Below are 21163 nucleotides of genomic sequence, written 5' to 3' on the forward strand. Positions count from 1 at the left end.
TTGGGTGTTGAGTTTCATAAGTTCTTTATAGATTTTGGATACTAGCCCTTTATCTGATATGTCATTTGCAAATATCTTCTCCCATTCTGTCGGTTGTCTTTTGGTTTTGTTGACTGTTTCTTTTGCTGTGCAAAAGCTTTTTATCTTGATGAAGTCCCAATAGTTCATTTTTGCCCTTGCTTCCCTTGCCTTTGGCAATGTTTCTAGGAAGAAGTTGCTGTGGCTGAGGTCGAAGAGGTTGTTGCCTGTGTTCTCCTTTAGGATTTTGATGGACTCCTGTCTCACATTTAGGTCTTTCAACCATTTGGAGTCTATTGGGGAGGCACCATTCTTACCCCCCAGCTCACGGGAGGTAATAAGGAAGCTGAGTGAGGGGCAGAGAAGTCATGTCCTTGAGCGCACAGAATTAATGAAGGGCCAAGCTAGGGCTCCAAGTCAGATTCATCCTGTTCTCAAACTCAGGGGCTTTGTCAGGTCAAGTCCCATAGTCACCTCCACTTTCTCTGCTCTGACCACTGAGGTGCCCCCTGCCTTTCCAAAAAGCTCCCATCTGGGTATATGCTTACTTATCATTTATATTCAGAAAGATCTGGAGTGCCAGTCCCAACAAACATACTAAAACACATCTGATAAACATATTTTACATCCAGGTGCTAATGATTTATGGAAAGGCTACTGCCTGCCCCCCATTTCAACTGCTGGGTCGCTCAGAACTTAATATCAATCACAGAAATCTAGATTCACTTCTATGATAACATGCACCTCTTCTCATGAAGATCATATTCTAATAATGTTTTCACAGCTTTACCTTTAATGTGGCTTTTACTGGAAATAATTTTGGACTCAGGAAAGGAACAAATTTAAATTGAAAATACAATGAAGGGGCACCTGGGTGGCTCCGTCAGTTAAACTTCTGCCTTGGGCTCAGGTCATGATACCAGGGCCCTGGGATGGAGGCCTGCATTGGGTTTCCTGCTCAGCGGGGAGTCTGCTTCTCCCTGCCCCCTGCTCTTGTGGTCTTGCACTCTCTCTCTCTCAAATAAATAAAATTTAAAAATCTTTTAAAAAATGGAAAATACGATGAAATCTTCAAGCATCATTATCCTTCCCAGAGGCACCTGGATTTTGAAAGAAGCTCCTGTGATTCCATGGCAGGTCTCAGACAGCACAGGTGGGGGGGGGGGGCGCCCTTTGGTGTAGACGGTTGGAGGGGGGCTGTCTGTGGCCTCCTCTCCCTTCTCCTGGCGTCTGCACAGGGGTTCATTAATTTCTCAAAATAACCCTAGGAGATAGATCCTACTCTTCCCTCTATCTTCAGAGGAGGAAACCAAGCCCCGGTTGCTCAGCCAGCAAGCAATCGAGCAGGATCCCCACCAGGCGTCTGACCTGGAGACCAGTCCCAGCCGCCATGTCCCCACAACCACAAGCAGCACACTGCAAGTGGAGACCCAGTCGATTCAGCTTTCTTCGGCCCCCCCACGCCTGGTCAAGTGGCCTAGGGGCCCCTCTGTGGGCCCCTCCTCGCTGGACCCTGGAGCTCCCTAATGAATGCATCCTCCCTGCCTGCCTGGAGGGCCAGGCAGGCGCACAAGAAAGTCCACATATGCCACAGGGAGCACCCAAGGAAAGAGAAAGGCAGGATGAACTGTGATGACAGACAGGATGGGGAGAGCTTGGGAGAGGAGAGAGCTCTGGGGACAGAGAGAGTGTCCTGTATGGACTCCGAGAAAGGGCAGCCTTCCTGTGGTTTCAGACTAGAGGCCCTGGCCGGGGAGTCACAGCTACCCAGGCCACTTGGGGGCCAGAAGGAATTCCTACCAGCTGGGGAGAAGGGCCCTTGTGTAGACGGTAATAGGGAGCTTGTGGTGGGTTCTGAAGTTGGGAGGGACGGTCAGACCTGACGTTTAGAAGGTTGTTCTGGGAGCAGTGTGACATTACACCTGGGTGTGTCTGGAGGCAGAAGGACAATTGTGGGGGGGACAGAAGTGCCAGAGTGGGGGCCAAATCTGGAGGTGGGGAGGGGGCAGCCCGCTTGCCAAGGCACCGCCCCTCTGTGGGGGCAGCGGGTGGCTTCTGCCCACCAGGCAGTCACAGGGCAATCCTCTCTGTCATTTCAAGCAGAAACCCAAGGGGATAATGACCCCTAAAACAAATGGGAAGGAAGGAAAGAAAGACCAAAACCTCCTGAAACAGCAGAGAGGGAACCGACAGGTGGCGTTTGCCAACCAGGTAAGGCAGGCTCCCCCCCTTGAGGAGGGGTACCCCCTCTACTCCTGCGCAGTGCCTGGCTACATTTTTTAAATTTAAGGCTCTAAAATCCACTCCTGCCCCACACTAACACCCAAAGGAATCACCAGCCCCCACCCCACACGCTGGCCGGCCCGGTGGAGCCTGGCACTCCTGCAGAGGGTCCTTCTTCCCGGGTGCCGGTCTTCCTCCTCTCCCCGCCCCCCACCGCCACCGTTCAGGAATGCGGGCTGAGAGATGAGAACCCCCGGGCCTCCCTGCCCCCTGAGGGCTGCGGCTTCCTTGACGCCTTGTGGCCTCGCTCTGAAATAGCTGGGACCAAAAGTGAGGAGCGGCTGAGCAGCCACCAGCCACCATCGTTGCTCCCCTCACCCGCCCCAGGGCCCAGAGTGGCCTCTCCTTTGGGCCCTTTGCCTGCCTTTCAGCAAACCCTTGAAATCAACTCATTTTGGGGGCGGAGGAGGCCGTGCCAAGACCAGTTCCTCGTGGTTTAACTTCTCTCCCGTGCCTCTCAGAAGCCCTCAGAGCAAAGCGCCAAGAACGCCGTGGACCCAAAGGGAAAACGCCTCAGCATCGTTCCCAGCAACTACAAGGATGGGCCCAGGAAATCCGGTAAGGGGAGCATCTTGGTCCTGGGGTGCCAGGCCGTCCTCCATAATCGCCGCCCCTCAGAGGGACGGGAAGCTGTCCTCAGCCCCAGCAGCTGTGCACGTCTGGCTGTGACCCGGATGGCCGGCAGGTGCATGTCTAGGCTCCGCCCACACCTGGGGCTTCTCTTCTCAGGATGCAGCAGGGTGTGCACCCCGGTTCCTAAAGCCCCTAAAGTCGGTGACAGCAACCTCACCAGCTCCAAACTGTCTAATTAGGTACTGTGACTACGTCCGTGTAGCACACGAGGTACACCTGCTGGCCCGAAACCTGCCAGGTGTGGCTCGCACCCGAGAAGAGGTAGGCTTAAGTTATGCCTGATCTCCAGTTCCCAGCGCTGCGCCTGGGGTCCGAACCTTGGCTCCACCACTCTGTAGTGAACTCAGAGTTGTGTAATCCGGGGTGAGTCAGCCACTCCATCTCTCAGGTTCAGTTTTCACATCTATAAAATGGGACAATAGCATGACTTGCCTCCCGGTCGAGTTTCAGTGAGACAAGGCATATAAAGCATGTAGCCTGATACAGACTAGGTGCTCAATAAATGGTGGCAAATAGCTTTTTCTAGGGGAAAAAATTGCTAAAATGCTCAGGTGGGCTGTGCCATGGTGTTGGAAAAACAGTTACGTTTATTGTGCCTGGTTTCTTGGAAAGGAGGTGTGTGGTCAAAGAAAGGTGGAAGGGATTCCCATTAGTCCAAAGGAGGAGTGGGCAAAAGCTTTCGAGTAGGGGCTGCCAGTTCTCCTGCACAAAACTGCTCCCATTGTGCCCAGCAAAACGTCCTTTTTCCCCTTCTCATTTAATACACCAAAGCCGTTGAAACCAAATTGTGCTCACTTGCCTGTCAGATTTAAATATGATTGGCTCTAAATGCCATGCAGGATCCTGGACTGGATCCTAGAACACTTCAGTGGGAAAACTGGCAAAATCAAAGAAAAACTGTTATGTGCCAATGTTAATTTCTGAGTTTTGACAAATGTGCCCTGCTTGTGTAAGATGCTAACACTCGGGGAAACTGAGTGAGCAGTGCCTGGGAGCTCTCGATACCATCTTGGCAACCCTTCTGCAAATCTAAACTTACTCCAAAATAAAAAGTTTATAGATATAGATATGGATGTGGATATGGATACAGATACGGATACGGATACGGATACAGATACAGATATATAGATAGATTGACATATGCCCCATGGGAGGCCCTACACCTTTCCCAAATCTTTCCCAAGTGACTCCTGATGCAATTCTGGCTCTGAAGTCCAAGTTCCGCTGAGCCCCTGAGCATCTGCAGATCTCGATTCCAGTGGTTGCTTCCTTCTCCCTTTTCCTTGCCACTGCACACAGACACAGAGCACAGCTCTGTTTCCTTCATTTTCCCCCAAACCTCTCACATGAAGCCTTTGTGTGTAAACAGACTTTACTGAAGGTTTGGGGAAATGGAGGGAAAGAATTTCATGGCAGAATTATACAGAAAACAAAACAGAAGTTGATTACAAAACCCCCTTAAGGGTTCTTCCAAATCCTTGGTCCCCTGCCACCAGGAGATGGTCCTTGAATGTATTTGCCTGCAGGGAGTCCCCTCCAGCTGTATTGCTCACCCCTGCACTGGATAGAATGAGCCCAGCCAGGCACCCAGAACATGAGATTCAAGGAGGCACTCACTCTCTAGTACTGACTCTTCACTTGCATGAGCCTGAGAGTGAGCACCTCCTTAAATTTTGCCCCCCTGGGCATTTGGCTGGTCTCATTCTAGTCCTGGGCCTGCCTAGCTCCCACCTCTTCCCCTCTCTTTCCTCTCCCCTCTCCTCCATCCTCTGCTGTCCTCACCCCACAATTCCTATTGGCTTGTTACCTGGAAGGATCACTTACTTTCCTTTGTTTCGCTGTCTTAGTCCACACTCAAAGAGTCTATCAAGATATTTTCCTAAACAAAGGCAGTTCCTTCCCTAAGAGAAACTCACATACCAGCGGATTAAATAATCCTTTTCATAAAACTGCACAAAAATGCCAGCAGGGCAGACTGACTTAGCAGTTCTTTGGTTCTCTGCAGTCCCCCTGCCCCCCACCCCCAAGACAAAAATCCACCCTGTACAGAGGGGACCTTTTTTCCTACCTTACGTAATACAACAAATGGCCACTGGGGGGCAGCAGGTGCTCCGTTGCAGCAGGTGCTCAGAGGCACCCAGGAACCACCTGGACATCCAAGTGTGGCACCCAGGAACGGGTCAGGGCTGAGTCTGAGCACAGCAAGGGGAGCTTCCTGTGCAGGCCAGCCAGAGGCCCAACATGAGTGGGCAGGATCTGGTTTCGGAGTCAAGTTCAAGACAAAGCAGCCCCTAGGAAGGGCATGGGGCCAGTTGAGGGCTGGGCAGGAGTCCATGTAGAGATACACATGGATCAAGGAAGGGTATTCTAGACCAGGACTTCTGGTTCTGGCCTCCCCGGCCCCGCTCAGTACCTGAATCATCGGTGTCCTGGTTTTCCTAGAAGCAGAGTGAGCTCTTTGCACTCTTGACGCTATGTTTCTGTGTGATCCGGTGAGCAAGAGTCTGTGAGGAATGACCATCGGACACACCACTGATGTGACCACTTGGTCAGTACAGACACCACAAATCCCACTGGTCCACATCTGTAGTGTTGTGACGGTCACAGGATCTAAACCTGTGAAACACGGTATGTCCCCCATGAGGGACAGATAACTGTCTCCAGCTCCAGAACCCCAAAGCTAATAGAAAACAGCAATGACATCCCCCATGTGGAGCACGGTGCTTTTCAAAGCTGAACGTTTCATCTTCGTCCCCTCTCCCCATGTTCACAAAAGCTCCCATTCACTCCTCTTACCAGCTGAAATGCCACGTCCATCCGCCACTGACCACCACCCTGACATCAGCCTGCTGCACAGAGATGCTGTGTACCATGGGCCACTTCCCTCTCCCCACGGCCTCTCCTCCCTTGAATTCTCTGAGAACAGCCTTTTCTGTTTCCCCCTCCTCTTTCATCACTCCCCAGGCCCCCCTCCAAGGGCCACCAAGTTGGTTTTGAATTTGTAAAAGGTCATTCCAGCGTTGGGCCAGCAAAAGACCCTAGGAAAGCAATTGGAACACGTTTCCAAAGTAAATCTTGGCAAAGTCTGAGCAGCTAGACTAGAAAAGGGGCATTCACTTGGCTTTCTCTCCCTGGGCACCTATGCCCAGGGCATTCTGTAGATGCCAGCGCAGGAGTGCATCCCTAATGCAGAGGTCTGGAGGGCAATGATTACCCTCTGTTTCCATGAGCACAGAGTAAGCCCCAGGAGTCCCAAACACAGCCCTCTAGAAATCGAACTTACCTCTTCAGTCACAGACTCAGGAATAGGTGTCATTTTTACCCAGATGGTAGCCAGGATGGGTGCCCAGAAAAAGGGACCAGCAACCTAGGCTCACATTTTCCTGGATCCACCACCAGTTAGCCCTGGCATGTTTGGCACATGACTTAATCTCTCTGATCCTCAACTTTCTCATTTGTTAAATGGGCATGATATGGTTGTGAGACTCTAGCGCTTCTCTCCCTGGAAAGCTCCTTGAACACTGCCTGGCACATAAGTCACTCATTAAATATTAGTTCATATGTTTAATTATCATTGCCATTTATATGACTACTATTCTTTCCTACGTGAGACCTACCTTGACCCAGAGGGTGCTCGGATATCTCAGAAGGCTATGGTTCTTTCTACAAGGGATTTCCCATTTGTGCTGATGAGGATATGCAGCTCATGTTTCTTCTGGAACATAGCACCAATTCCCACTACGCATAAACAGGAGCGGCTAAGGCCCCCTGGCTAAGGACCTGCTATCAGTCCAGAGCACCAAACTGGGCATACAGAGTCCTAGTTTAGCCCCTAATTCATATGAGACCTTGGGCAAATCACAGCCTCTTTCCAGGAAGCTGTTCCTCCATTTATATAACTGTGGGGGATCTAGACTCATTCCCCCCAGACATATCCCAGTAAAATTCCTGAACTTTACTGGTGAAATCCTTCAGGCTTACAGGAAGAACAATTTACTTACAAAGGGAAAAAATGCTCTGGGTGAGAACAGAGGCACAAACTAGGAAATAATTGGTTTAAAAGTCAGAATCTAGATACACTTAAAATCAGGTTTAATATAAAGATTGAAAACAAAAGGAGAGGCCAAGAGATGAAATGCAGGTGAGGTGTAATTAAGGCTAAAAGAAACACGTAGGGTAAAAGAGGGATATTTTTAAATGTTAAAGAGAATAAATAAAAATCATAAGCTCACACATACCAAAAAATACATTAGCTAAAGAGATAATTATGGGGAGCTGCAAAAAGAACCTAATAAAATACAGTTAAAGTGGGAGATTTTAATATACCTCTTTTAGAGTCAAATAGACATAACTTCATATTTGAATAGAGAATGCATTTTTCTGTGGCCAAAGAATATCTACAAAACTCATCTGCCTATTCACCATAAAGAAAACATTAACTTTCAAAAAGTAAAAATTTTAGGGCAACCTACATTATCCTAAAGCAATAATTGGAAATAAAATTTAAATTAAAAGATATTCCCAACTTAACAGTCAGAAATTAAGAAATATACTCCTAAAATAACCCATATCAGAGAAAAAAAACTCATGAAAATAAGCCTGGTTTCTTACTTATGGGAACAAAGGCAAAATCTATCCTGAGAAGAAAATTTATAGTAACTAAAATTAATAATTCTTGTCTTTATAACACACACACAAAAAAAGAAAAAATGAATACATTTAGCAGTTTACTATTTATAATAAGATAGGAGAAATAATTAATATGAAAGAGAGAGCTTTCATACATTAAATACCAGCTGAGATTAATGAAACCCAAGATAAAAACTAGTTAAAAGGGTAAGTCCTAACTCCAAAGCTAGCTTTTTGAAAATGCAAGTGAGGAATAGTATGAACTCCTCATGACCATTGTTAAGAAGAAGAATAAAGAGGTGCCTGGGTGGCTCAGTTGGTTGAGCATTTGACTCTTGACTTCGGCTCAGGTCATGATCTCAGGATCGTGAGATCAAGCCCTATATCAGGCTCTGCACTCAGCAGAGTCTGCCTAAGATTCTCTCCCTCTCCCTCCCTCTCTGCCCCTCCCCCTGCTCATGCTCTAAATAAATAAATAAATAAATAAAATGTTAAACAAAAAAAGAAGAGTAAAAGTGTACAAGATTTGGTAGGAGAAAGAATACATGAGCAAAGATGAGAAATACGTTAACTGACCTATAATAGAATACTAGATGCACCTCTTTCTGATATATTTGAAAACCTAGAAGAAATATATCATTTCCTCTCATACAATAAATTATTAAAATTGACATAATAAAGTTGAAGAGAGCAATTTCTAAAGTAAAAGTTGAAAGCTGGTTGACACTTTCCCACTGAACAGGTCACCAGGACAAAAGACTTCACACCAGATTCTATCTACCTTTTCAAGAATGAATAATCTCAATATCACCTCAACTATTCCAGACCATATAAAATACAGACACTTCTGCATTAATCCAACAAGGCACCAGAACCACAATATTAAAATATTTGCAAAGAAGTAATACAGATGTAAAAAATATATTAAAAATTTTAGCAAATATACCAAATGTATGAAAATTTATCAATGTATGAAATTAGTAACATGCCATGACCAAATGGGGATTTCTTTTTTTTCCTTCTTTTGAGAGAATGAAGTTTATTTATTTAAAAAAAATTTTTTTCTGTCAAAATTTTATTTAAGGGGCGCCTGTGTGGCTCAGTCATTAAGTGTCTGCCTTCAGCTCAGGTCATGATCCCAGGGTCCTGGGATTGAGCCCCGCATCAGGCTCCCTGCTCAGCAGGAAGCCTGCTTCTCCCTCTCCCACTCCCTGTGCTTGCGTTCCCTCTCTCGCTGTGTCTCTCTCTGTCAAATAAATAAATAAATAATCTTTTAAAAAAAGATTTTATTTAAATTCAAGTTAGTTCACATATAGTGTAGTATTACTTTCAGGGGTAGGATTTAGTGACAAATAGGATTTCTTATAGCAGGTTAGGAATGGTTAGGTTATCACTATCAGAATATCTAAGACCATAATTTATTCCATCAATAAAGTGGAAAAACCATACGAGCATGTCAGTAAATGACAGAAAATCAAAAAGTAGAATCAAGCAATTATTACTAATAAAAACTTGATGTAAACTAAGAATTAAGCTCCTAATATTATAAACATACCAAAAATAGTGGCAAGTATCATTCTAAATGATGAAATGCTAATTATTTTAATTAAAATCAGGAACAAAATGAGGCATCTGCTATCATCATTATTGACATTGTGTTAGAAAGTCTGTCAAATGCAATATGTCAAGAAGAGTATATAATTTTTCTAAATGTTAGAAGGAAGTTATTTTCGTTTTTCCCCTGATATGATTACATATCTGTAAAGCTCAAGAAATTCTAACAGGAAAAAAATGCATTGTAACACAATAGCCTTTTCTCTATACTAGTCCCATTTCCAGAAATGGAAATGGAAAGAAAACATCCCATTCTCATCGGTAAAAATCTATAAAATACTTAGTGGTAAATTTGGCAAGAAGAAAAAAATTAAATTCTCCAAGCACTAGCCCCCACAGTATTTAATTCGGTACAAACTCCGTATTTGGGTAACATCAGACACTCACCATTTCATTTCATATATTTGCGTCTTTGTGCATGCTGTTCCTCCTGCCTGCACATGCTGTTCCTCCTGCCTTCACATGCTGTTCCTCTTGCCTGTACATGCTGTTCCTCTTGCCTGTACATGCTACTCCTCCTGCCTACACATGCTGTTCCTCTTGCCTGCATATGATGTTCCTCACATCCACACATGCCGTTCCTCCTGCCTGCACATGCTGTTCCTCCTGCCTGAGCATGCTGTTCCTCTTGCCTGTACATGCTGTTCCTCTTGCCTGCACATGCTGTTCTTCCTGCCTGCACATGCTGTTCCTCCTGTCTGCACATGCTGTTCCTCACACCCAAACATGCTGCTCCTCCTGCTGCACATGTTATTCCTCCTGTCTGTACATGCTATTCCTCCTGTCTGTACATGCTGTTCTTCACACCCACACATGCCGTTCTTCCTGCCTGCACATGCTGTTCCTCCTGCCTGAGCATGCTGTTCTTCTTGCCTGAGCATGCTGTTCCTCTTGCCTGAGCATGCTGTTCCTCTTGCCTGTACATGCTGTTCCTCTTGCCTACACATGCTGTTCCTCCTGCCTGCACATGCTGTTCCTCACACCCACACATGCTGCTGCTCCTGCTGCACATGCTGTTCCTCCTGTCTGTACATGCTGTTCCTCACACCCACACATGCTGTTCCTCCTGCTGCACATGCTGTTCCTCCTGCCTGCACATGCTGTTCCTCACACCTGTACAAGCTATTCCTATGCCTGTATATGCTGTTCCTCGCACCTGCACATGCTGTTCCTCCTGCCTGCAATACTTTTCTCCCCTTTCATCCAAGAAATTGTTTTTCCTTTAAAAACCCCATCTGAACCAACCAAAGGAAAAAAAAAAAAAAAGAACATCTCAGAGTTGATCTTTGATAGCTTCCCCTAGCTTCCCCTACCTCCTCCAGGCAGAGGTTCCCTTTAGGTGAGGAGGGACTGAAGAGAAGATGGCGAGAAGGGGACGAAGACAGGAGGGAGGGAGCCGAGGAGGCAGCGAGAAAGGAGGGAGGTAAAGACGAGCGAGAATTAAACCGATGCGGAGAAGAGCGCGAAGAGCGTGGAAGAGAGCTCGTCAGAACAGGTATTTGTTTGAAGCCCAGGCTGTCTTGCAGGCCTCCCCCGCTTCCTGCCCGTCCTGTCTCTCCCCTCCACCAGCTCGAACTCCCTGGTGACGACTGTCCAATTTCAGACCTCGACATCAAGGACGCAATCGCGCTGGAGTCCGCTCAGCGGCCCCTGCCCTACCGCCGCCAGAGCGTCCTGGACCCCGCGTTGCAGGAATCGCCTGTCTTCGGCGGTCGGAAGTCCACCCTCCTGAGAGACTGGGTAATAAGCAGGACGGCCGAGATCTCCTATGAGCGCAAGCTGAAGAGTCTCATGGAGAAGGGCACCGAGCCCAAGGTGGAGCTGGTGAGGATGCTGAAGCCGGAGGAGGTGCTGAGCTGCCGGTGAGCTGCCCTGGCGGGCGGGGCGGGGTGCCCGGGGTGGGGGGACAGGCTTTGGTCACCACCCTGGGCTGCAGACACCTGGGCTGAGCGTGGGCAAGGGGAGGGCGGGCGGCGGTGGCAGGACTGGGCTCTGTCTTTGTGTCCTGAAGGGCCGTTCCAGGGCAGAAGCCACTGGGTTCCCCGGCAACCTCACTAGTGGAGGAGCTCTGGGATGGGCACGACATTTGGGTGCTTTGATGCCACGCCTTTGGACATTGGCACCACCCTTCCAATATTTCCATATGTTTCACAATAGAAACCATGAATATTATCCAAAAAGAAAGAATGCGTTGTCTGTGGCCTATTTTTAACAGGAAATCCCCCTAAGAGCCTTCACTCCGCGTGTGGAGTTGCTGGTGGTCCTCCCCACCATCCCCGGTGGCCATCTGCTCAACGTGTGGGGGTTTAAACTCCCAGAGGCACTAGGAACAGAGTGTGAAGCCGTTTGGTATTTACTGCTCTTACCAGAGGTCTTCCTTCTCCCCTGTTCTTTGTCTTATTCATCGGGACCTGCTGGTTTCCATCCCCAAATTCAAGTATCCCTCCCAAGCCCGGTGCTAGCCTTTCTGTAAAGACGTGGCTGACAAGGCTCAGAAACTTCAGTAGAGGAGGAAACAGACAACAGAATAATGTGGATGTCCTTCTAGACGGAACAGCAGGGAGCTCCTCTGTAGGTTTCAGATGGCCTCAGATGCCTGGCATCCAGTGACCCCATTACAAAGTCCTGCTCTGCTCACTGAGAGATGGATGGGTGGAATGGCAGCCTCCCCAGCCAAAGGGGGCTTCTTGCTCGACCTTTCCATGGATGGATGACTTTGGCGATGGCTTTCACTTTGACAGGGTGATGCTCGTTGACTCTGGCCAACAGACAGCCTACCTGGGCTTCATGGTGGGCAGAAAAGAGATTTGGACAGGGCCCCCACCCTCCAAGGAGGGAGAGCGAATATTTGGAAAGATGGCATCCAACGAGGATTAGAAAAACATCCAAGGAAAAGATGAAATTGTCCAGAATGGGATCTTCGTGAGTGCTGACATGTACAAGTGTGTGAGACCCTCCAGGGCTGGGTTGGGCAGAAGCGGAAGGAGCAGACCCTGCCTGGCACTGTCAGAGAAAGGTGGTCCAGACATGGGGCTGGGGAGTGGGGTGTCAGATGGCTGTAAAAACAGGTAAGCGCCGGGCAGATCTTGAAGGACAAGGAGACCATTCCCAATGGGTGGAAAACCCAGGTTATTTCAATATGCAGCTCCTCCCCCATCATCTGTAGCAAAGTAACCAACCAGCAGGTGGCCTGAGTAGGGGACCAACCTCCTTACACTAAAGCTGGGAACAAGGTCAAAGCCGCTGGTAGAATAAGGAGCTCAGAGGATATGCCGGCAGAGATACGCTCTAGACCACACAGTGTCGACGGGATCAGTTCCTCTCCAGTGTAAGTCAGAATTGTGGGGCTTTAGCTGAGATTTTAAATCACTGGCCTAATTTTTTAATTGTTTGAATATTATTAAAAGAAAATACTCCCACCCCGAATAGCCAGAGGAATGTTGAAAAAGAAAAGCAAAGCTGGCGGCATCACAATTCCGGACTTCCAGCTCTATTACAAAGCTGTCATCATCAAGACAGTATGGTACTGGCACAAAAACAGACACATAGATCGATGGCACAGAATGGAAAATCCAGAAATGGACCCACAACTCTATGATCAACTAATCTTCGACAAAGCAGGAAAGAATGTCCAGTGGAAAAAAGACAATCTCTTCAACAAATGGTGTTGGGAAAATTGGACAGCCACATGCAGAAGAATGAAACTGGACCATTTCCTTACACCACACACAAAAATAGACTCAAAATGGTTGGAAGACCTCAATGTGAGACAGGAGTCCATCAAAATCCTAAAGGAGAACACAGGCAGCAACCTCTTCGACCTCAGCCGCAGCAACTTCTTCCTAGAAACATCGCCAAAGGCAAGCGAAGCAAGGGCAAAAATGAACTATTGGGACTTCATCAAGAGAAAAAGCTTTTGCACAGCAAAAGAAACAGTCAACAAAACCAAAAGACAACCGACAGAATGGGAGAAGATATTTGCAAATGACGTATCAGATAAAAGGCTAGTATCCAAAATCTATAAAGAACTTATGAAACTCAACACCCAAAGAACAAATGATTCAATCAAGAAATGGACAGAAGACATGAATAGACATTTTTCCAAAGAAGACATCCAAATGGCCAACAGACACATGAAAAAGTGTTCAACATCACTCGGCATCAGGGAAATCCAAATCAAAACCTCAATGAGATACCACCTCACACCAGTCAGAATGGCTCAAATTAACAAGTCAGGAAAAAACAGATGTTGGCGGGGATGCGGAGAAAGGGGAACCCTCCTACACTGTTGGTGGGAATGCAAGCTGGTGCAGCCATTCTGGAAGACAGTATGGAGGTTCCTCAAAAAGTTGAAAATAGAGTTACCATACGACCCAGCAATTGCACTACTGGGTATTTGCCCCAAAGATACAAATATAGGGATCCGAAGGGGTATGTGCACCCCAATGTTTATAGCAGCAATGTCCACAATAGCCAAACTGTGGAAAGAGCCAAGATGTCCATCGACAGATGAATGGATAAAGAAGAGGTGGTATATATATACAATGGAATATTATGCAGCCATCAAAAGGAATGAGATCTTGCTGTTTGCAATGACGTGGATGGAACTGGAGTGTTATGCTGAGCGAAATAAGTCAATCAGAGAAAGACATGTATCATATGACCTCACTGATACGAGGAATTCTTAATCTCAGGAAACAAACTGAGGGTTGCTGGAGTGAAGGGTGGGGTGGGAGGGATGGGGGTGGCTGGGTGATAGACATTGGGGAGGGTATGTGCTATGGTGAACGCTGTGAATTGTGCAAACCTGTACCTCTGAAACAAATAACACATTATATGTTAAAAAAAAAAAAAGAAGAAGAAGAAGAAGATAGCAGGAAGGGAAAAATGAAGGGGGGAAAATCGGAGGGGGAGAAGAACCATGAGAGATGATGGACTCTGAGAAACAAACTGAGGGTTCTAGAGGGGAGGGGGGGTGGGGGGATGGGTTAACCTGGTGATGGGCATTAAAGAGGGCACGTTCTGCATGGAGCACTGGGTGTTATACGCAAACAATGAATCATGGAACACTACATCAAAAACTAATGAGGTAATGTATGGTGATTAACATAACATAATTTTAAAAAAAGAAGAAAGAAAATATACTCCCTTTTCCTACAATTTTACTCAGCTTTTATTGCCATTGTTCTGTATTTCACGCGGGCCTTGGCATCGCTGACGTTACACACACCTGTTAGTGATGGAAGCCCTGACGATTGCCTCTCTCACGGGGCATCAAGCATCACCATCACCTAGGGCACCTGCTTCTGCCCAAAGCCATGTCAAGGCTGGCGGGAGCATCCTTGAGATGGGTATTCCATTATTTGCTTAACCACTCCTCGGTTGATGGAATCTCCTCTTTTCCTGTTGTTGATAACCCCGAAGTGAACACTTTGATTTATATAGCTTTTCATTCCATTGACTTCTCTTCTCAGGTTCAGTTGAAGGCCTGAGTGGAGTTCCTGAGAGAAAGATAATGAAGGAACTTTTGGGGGGAGGGGACTTGTGGGGATAGGGCTGGTGCCTGGCACATATGTTGCCGAATTAATTTCCCAAAGAGTTATACCAGTAAAACTCCCACCAACTCTGTGGGGTGTCCCACTCTTTTATAGGATCTCTGTCGGCTCCAGAGGTGTCTGCAGAGCCAGTTCTCATGAGAGATCCCACAGTGCTTAAATCTAAGCTCTTTTCAATAAAGTTCGAAGCAATGGTGACTCCACACTCAACTGACCTCTCTGGCCTTGTCTCACGCAGATACCTGCGGTTGTCCAAGAACAACATTCGGACCTTGCTCAAGCTATGCAAGGACGCAGGCATGATCGTGGACATCCACCCCCACATGGTCGAAGGAGAGATAGATGCTAAAAAGGTGTTCGCCCAAAACCCCAGCGTGGCCCTCTAGGTCACCACAGGCTCTCTCTGCTATTGGGCCCTCGGCCCCCAGACAGCATCCTCTGGTACGCCCCGCCTAGGCCTTCAGACCTGGGGCGTCCCTTTTAGACAGCAGCCACCAGAAAACAAGGCTAAACTGCATAGATCATCGTGCGAATGTAGCGTTTGTCCTTGACCCGAGTCAGAACCAACGTAGGGAAAACTGTGGGTCTTCTCCCCACCAAAAGAAGACTCTGTAGAAAGGCCTTCTTGGAAAAGAAGTCTTAGAGGTGAGAAATGGAGACCCAGGGTCCCCAGAGGGACATCAGGAGGGGCAAAGGGCCGAGGGGCTGGTTGGCGATACACACACTGCAGGTCTTACACACCACACCACCCCTGCCCATGTGGGACTGGGGGGAGCTGAATGCCACACCTTCAAGGGGCCGCTTGGTGCTTTCAGACCCTCAAGGGGGTGGGGGGCTGCCGCGGGAGTCTCAGCTCTCAGACCCGAGGTGCCCCTGCAGAGTCGAGTCGGGGTGCAGGCTTCCCCTGGGGTTTAGTAGAGACCGGAAGAGAGAGGGGAGAGGAATGCAGAGGAGAGACCTTGCCCCACCCCAGACCCTAGGGTCCCCTGGGTGCTCTCCTGGGGTCCAGAGGACTTTTCTGTGTGGACTCCACAGGCACAAGGAGCCTCCAACTCAGCTTCTTGACATTCTGACCAAATAAGCCTAGAGGGAGCCCCAAGATTCACAGCTAGCATTGAGAAAGGAACACTTATCATTAGTTATCAGGAATGCAAATGAAAAGGAACCCCAAGCCAGTGTCCCTTGGCAGACAGCGCCTCCTGTGGCACGCTAGTACTTTATAAACTCTGAAATGGCCTCGTGATTACATTTTCTAGTAGAAACAGACACATACACCGGGAACAGATTCACACAGGTACAGTCCCCTGGTTTATGGCAAAGGTGACACTGTGGTGCAGTGGGGGAAAAGACAATCTTTTCAATAAATCAGGCTGTCAATTAAATGTCCATATGGAAAAAAATATCGACCCTCCGCCTCTCGCTGTATGCAAAAATCAGTTCCAGATGGATGCAGATTGTGAAAGCTTCTAGAAGAAACATAGAAGACAGTCTCCATGACCTTGCGGTAGGCCAAAAAATTTTAAACAACACAAAAAGCCTCAGTAATAAAAGAAAATATTAATAAATTCTATTCATAATGCAAGTAGAACGTCTGTTCATCAAAACTCATCAGGAAGAGAGTAAGAATTCAAGTGACCCCAGTGGGAGAAGATAGATCAGACAAAGGGCTCATACGCAGATGACCTGTTTTCAACTCTTATAAATCAGTATGAAAAAGGCAGATAACTCAATCAAAAAATGGGCCAAAGTCTTGCATAGGCACTTTACACGTGTTTAGCTAAGTGACCAACAAAAATAAGAAATTTTGTTAGTTATCAGGAATGCAAATGAAAAAAAGAAGGCAGCAGCACTAACACCTACCAGAACAGCTAAAAAGAGTGACGAGGGGCGCCTGGGTGGCTCAGTCAGTTAAGCCTCTGCTTTCGGCTCAGATCGTGATCCCAGAGTCCTGGGACCAAGTCCTACATGGGGCTCCCTGCTCACTGGGGAGTCTGCTTCTCCCTCTCCTCCCTACTCATGTGCTCTCTCTCACTATCTCTGTCTCTTTCTCAAATAAATAAAATCTTTAAAAAATAAAAAGAGTGACGATATTAACTATAGATTGAAAATGTAGAGCAAGAACACTCAACCCATGATTGGGATGGGAGATTGGCATTACCACTTTGGAAAACTAGCAGTTATCTACAAAAGTTGCATATACACCTATGGTGTGGTCCAGTGTTTCCATTCTTAGATGCATACTTCACAGGATCGTACAAGTAGGTGCACCAAAAGACTGTCCCAGAATGTTCATTATTCAATATAGCCAAATGCTGGAATCCACCCAAACAAGCATTGGCAGTAGACCGGATAGCTCGCGGTATATTCATACAATGGAATACTTTATCAAAACGAGAATGAACAAATATGGATGAACGAAGCACACAACATCATGCAGAAGTAGCACGATACAAAAGAGAACAACTGTATGGTTCGTGTATACAACAGTCCCCCAGGCGAGACGAATCCCCCGAGTTAGAAGCCAGGATAGTGGCAGCCCCCGGAGGATGGGTGTGTCGTGGCTGGAGGGGCACCTGCACTGTTGCCTACAGAGGTGTTCACTTGTGAAGTTCATTCTCTGTACACTGGGGATTTATGCCTTTTAGGCAAGTACATACTTTAATTAAAAGTACGTTTTTAAAAGTATACTAACAGAGTTCTGGTTTTGTTTGCTAAAAACAGTAACAGCCTCAAAAGTGAAGCAGTTCAGGTTCCCTCCACCAGCAAGGTGAAGCTGACCAGGGGGGTATAAACTTCCAGTTATAAGAAAAATAAGTCCTGGGGATGTATACGTCATGAGGCCTTTGGTTAATAATGGGGTGCTGTATATTTGGGGATTGAGTATATTTGGATCTTGAAAATTCTCATCACAAAAAAATTTATCTTGCACACCAGAAACTAATACTTTATATGATAATTGTATCTCGATAAAAAATTAAATTAGAAAAACTATTTTTTAAAAATAGGAGCCTCAAAAGTGAAGGTGGTTTGGGGGTTCCTCCCCTCCCCCCTTCCCCTCCACAACTGCAGTTCCCCCTCAGCGCCACCAGGTGGCGCTCGATCACAGCAGAAGACCTGCACCCATGCTTGTCCTGCTGGTGGAGGTGTCAAGCCCAGGTGAGGGGCAGCGGAGCCCCAGGTGAGCCCAGAGCCGGTGGACAAAGCCCAGCCAGGCGTGCACCAGCTGAGGGCCCCTGGGCACGTCACTTCTCTAAAGCTTCAATTCTTCCCCCAAAACGGGGACAAGAGGTGCAATTTAAAACAACAATGAGGTATCACTTCATACCTAATTAGACTGGGAAAATACTAGTAAGCTGGGGAAAGCCAGTGTTGGCCCAGATATGAAATAAAGGAGCTTCCGGCTTTGCCGGTAGGTAGTGCAGGCCACTGTGGCCTTTCTTGGTGAAGTCACACAGACATCACCCTGACTAGCAATCCCACTCCTAGGTATATAGTCCAAAGAAGTTCCATCACAGATCTATTTGATCTCCCCTCGTGTTGACAGGTGCCTGGGTGCTGGGGCCGCCCATGCGTGGGAAGATGGGCGGCAAAACGTGGTGGCATGAGCTGCGACACACTAACCTTCATACATACCTATAAACAATACATTGCCTATATGAACATGTGTAAATGCACTAGGACAGCTGAAATAGGAGAGGGAAGGAAAGAAGGGGGGAGGGAGGGAGGGAGGAAGGGAGGGAGGGAGGAGGGAAAGGAAGGAAAATGTGGACAAGAACACCAAGTTTCTAGGGTGGTTATGAAAAGAAGAACCTAAGGGAAGCTTCTATAGAATCTCTAGCATTTCGTGGGCACCCAAAAAATTATTTTCTACGTGTGCCTTTATACATTAATATTTCTTGAATTCCTGTTGTGTGTTAAGCAATGTACTAGGCTCTGTGAGACAGTAGTAAACCAAACAGACCAAAAAGAAAAATTCCTGCCACCATGAGCTTTGAACCTTATTCCGCAAACCTAGGTGTGAAAGAAATGGCATGTTTTCCTAAAGCAAATGACTATCGGTCCGATTTTGTGTCCCTGCCATGCTGGACTGGTGGGAAACTCAATTTCAGTCTTCGGTGGGGCTCCCTCTGTCACAGCCCCAGGTCCTGGGATATAACACAGAGTGGTACCCCAGGGTATATAGAATTCCCTGTCCCTGGTATCAGTCAACACTGGTCACTGCTGACTCACTATGGGTCACAGCCCACAAAAGCCCAAAAGTTCCTTATAGATGGGAAGCTCCATTTGGTTCTGCACCAAGCTGGCTCAAGGATTTCTGCAGGGAGGCCCCAAGGCTACGATCCTGCCTCCTGAGAGGGGCCACAGAGCCATGGCTCCCAGGAAGGACCTGTCACCTCCAGGATGCTGACAATGAAGATACATCTCCATCACAGCAATGCCGGCTCCCTTTTCCATGGCTTATGCTTCTTCTCCCCCCAGTTCCCACCTCACAGCACCCAGGCTAACGGGCCAAGGCACGCAGGCTGTCTGCAGACACCTTCAGCCCCTGGTCTGGCAAAAGAAGATCCTGTAGATGGTGAGCCGGCGGCTGGACTCTGGGAAGGTAGGGGAGGGAGGAAAAAATGCAGAGAAGCAAGCATAAAGAATTCTCAGGCTTTTAAATTCTTCTCCCAGGGTGCAAACAAAAACACAAATTTAAATCACGATAAATAGCCCTGACATCATTCATATTTCTAGGCTCTTATTTATTCAACACGGTAGTTGAGCGCTTGCGGAATGTTGTGTCTTCTAGGCACTTGGGGGGCCTTCAGTGATGGGTGTGAAGATGGTGAGAGGGAGGTGGTTGTCCCAATCCAGTTTATTTGGCTGCCAAAAATAGTCGACTCTGGCAAAAAAAAGAAAATGCATGTATTTATGTACATGTGTATATAATAGAAACGTGTACATATTTGCGTACACATTGTGCATATCTGTGTGTGGATACATGCATGTGTCCAATGCATTGTGTGCGCATGTGTATGATGCATGAATGTATGCAAACGTGTGTGTTATTTGTGTGTACATATGTATGTGTTTGTGTGGTGTCGAGTAGTTTCTAGAATTAGCCTTACCCCCCAGTCCTGGACCAGAATCTCTGCTGCAGACAATTTCCAGGAAGAGGGTCCGGTTGCCCTCCCCAGGGTCAAGGCCCCATTCCTTGGCCCAGAGGGGACGGAGCTCCAGGAGAGACAGTTCCACCGAAGCCACACACGGGGAAGCAGGGTCGTTCCCCAAAGGAAACTGAGGGTCTTAGTGGTTATCTACCGCCAGGTAGGAAGTTCCCCCAGGAACAGCCAACCTGGACCATCTCGCGCCCTTTCTGTCGGGAGGGAGTGGAGGAGCAGCTTGGCAGGAGGTCCTGGCTCGGGAGCGTTCACGAGGTGGCAGTCACGCTGTCTGTCAGGCTGTCCGTCGGTCGTCTGTAGGCCAGGCCAGGCCTGGAGGACACACGGGCTCGTCACAGGGGTGGCTCATGGGCGCTGGCTGCAGGGAGGAGGCCTGGGGACCTCTCGGCACGGGCCCGTCCTGACGACGTGGCTGCCTCCGGTGAGCAAGCCGTCCAACATACAGCAAGGCAGACGCCCCAGGGCCCTCCACACACACACACCGTCACGAACGCACTGTCCTGCCGGCCACACAGTGCGGCCCCATTCAGCGCCACAGGAAGCAAGGGCAGGAAGATAAGGAGTTGAGTGTCACCAGGTGCCACGGTGGGGCCTGGCCGCCGCAGGTGCCGTTCTAGAAGGGGGCCGTGGAGGAAGGCGAGCAGAAATAACATGCTCGGCACACAGATGATGCCCTTGGAGCTCGCAGTCCAGAGGAGGACAGAAGATAAGAGTGTCCCAGTTAATGAGTAATTGCTCGGCTGAGACAGGCACGAAAATGGAAAGAGGGTAGGAACCCAAAGAGGTAGCAAGTAACCTTGGCTGAAAGGGTCAAGGGAGGCCTCCCAGAGGAGGTGACATTTGAGTTGGACCTTGAGGGTGAGAAGAAGTTCACCAGGCAGAGATGGGAGGACGGGCACTCCCAGAAGAGGGGCGCGGTGGAGTTGGTTCTGCTGAGTAGGACAGAAGCCTGTTGAAGGGCACCCAGCACTGCCTGCTGGTGTGGGGCCTGCTGCCTGGCGCTCCTTTGCTTCCTGCCCCCCGGACTCCGGGTCTGGCTGCTAAGGGAGAAAGGGATTGGTGTCTCTGCGGGAAGGACCCACTTCCCCCAGCTATCTGGCCTTCTGGGAGGATGCGTCATGAGGCCACCCCCTTGTAGGAGAAAGGCGGGACTCCTGCAGGGCCCTGCCCTGTACCCCCATGGACAGCCGGGGCGCAGGGTGAAGGGGGAGGGGTGAGGGGGCGGGTCTCTCTATGGCTTCCTGGTGTCACTGGGCCCAGGCCAGC

The 21163-nt window shown here is 48.1% G+C and overlaps 1 protein-coding gene across 1 annotated transcript in view; it reads left to right on the forward strand.

Annotated features, from left to right (window-relative positions):
- The window catches only part of CUNH16orf78 (chromosome unknown C16orf78 homolog), a 17482-nt gene extending 2364 nt beyond the window's left edge, over nt 1–15118 (forward strand). Inside the window, exons 2-5 of the mRNA XM_032424136.1 lie at nt 2122–2229; nt 2763–2859; nt 10781–11039; nt 14971–15118. Of these exons, the coding sequence (XP_032280027.1) occupies nt 2122–2229; nt 2763–2859; nt 10781–11039; nt 14971–15118 (612 nt within the window). The remainder of the gene's footprint in view (nt 1–2121; nt 2230–2762; nt 2860–10780; nt 11040–14970) is intronic.
- Nucleotides 15119–21163: the final 6045 nt, after the last annotated feature.

This window comes from Phoca vitulina, unplaced genomic scaffold (assembly GCF_004348235.1).
Source record: "Phoca vitulina isolate PV1807 unplaced genomic scaffold, GSC_HSeal_1.0 scaffold30, whole genome shotgun sequence".
Lineage (NCBI taxonomy): Eukaryota > Metazoa > Chordata > Mammalia > Carnivora > Phocidae > Phoca > Phoca vitulina.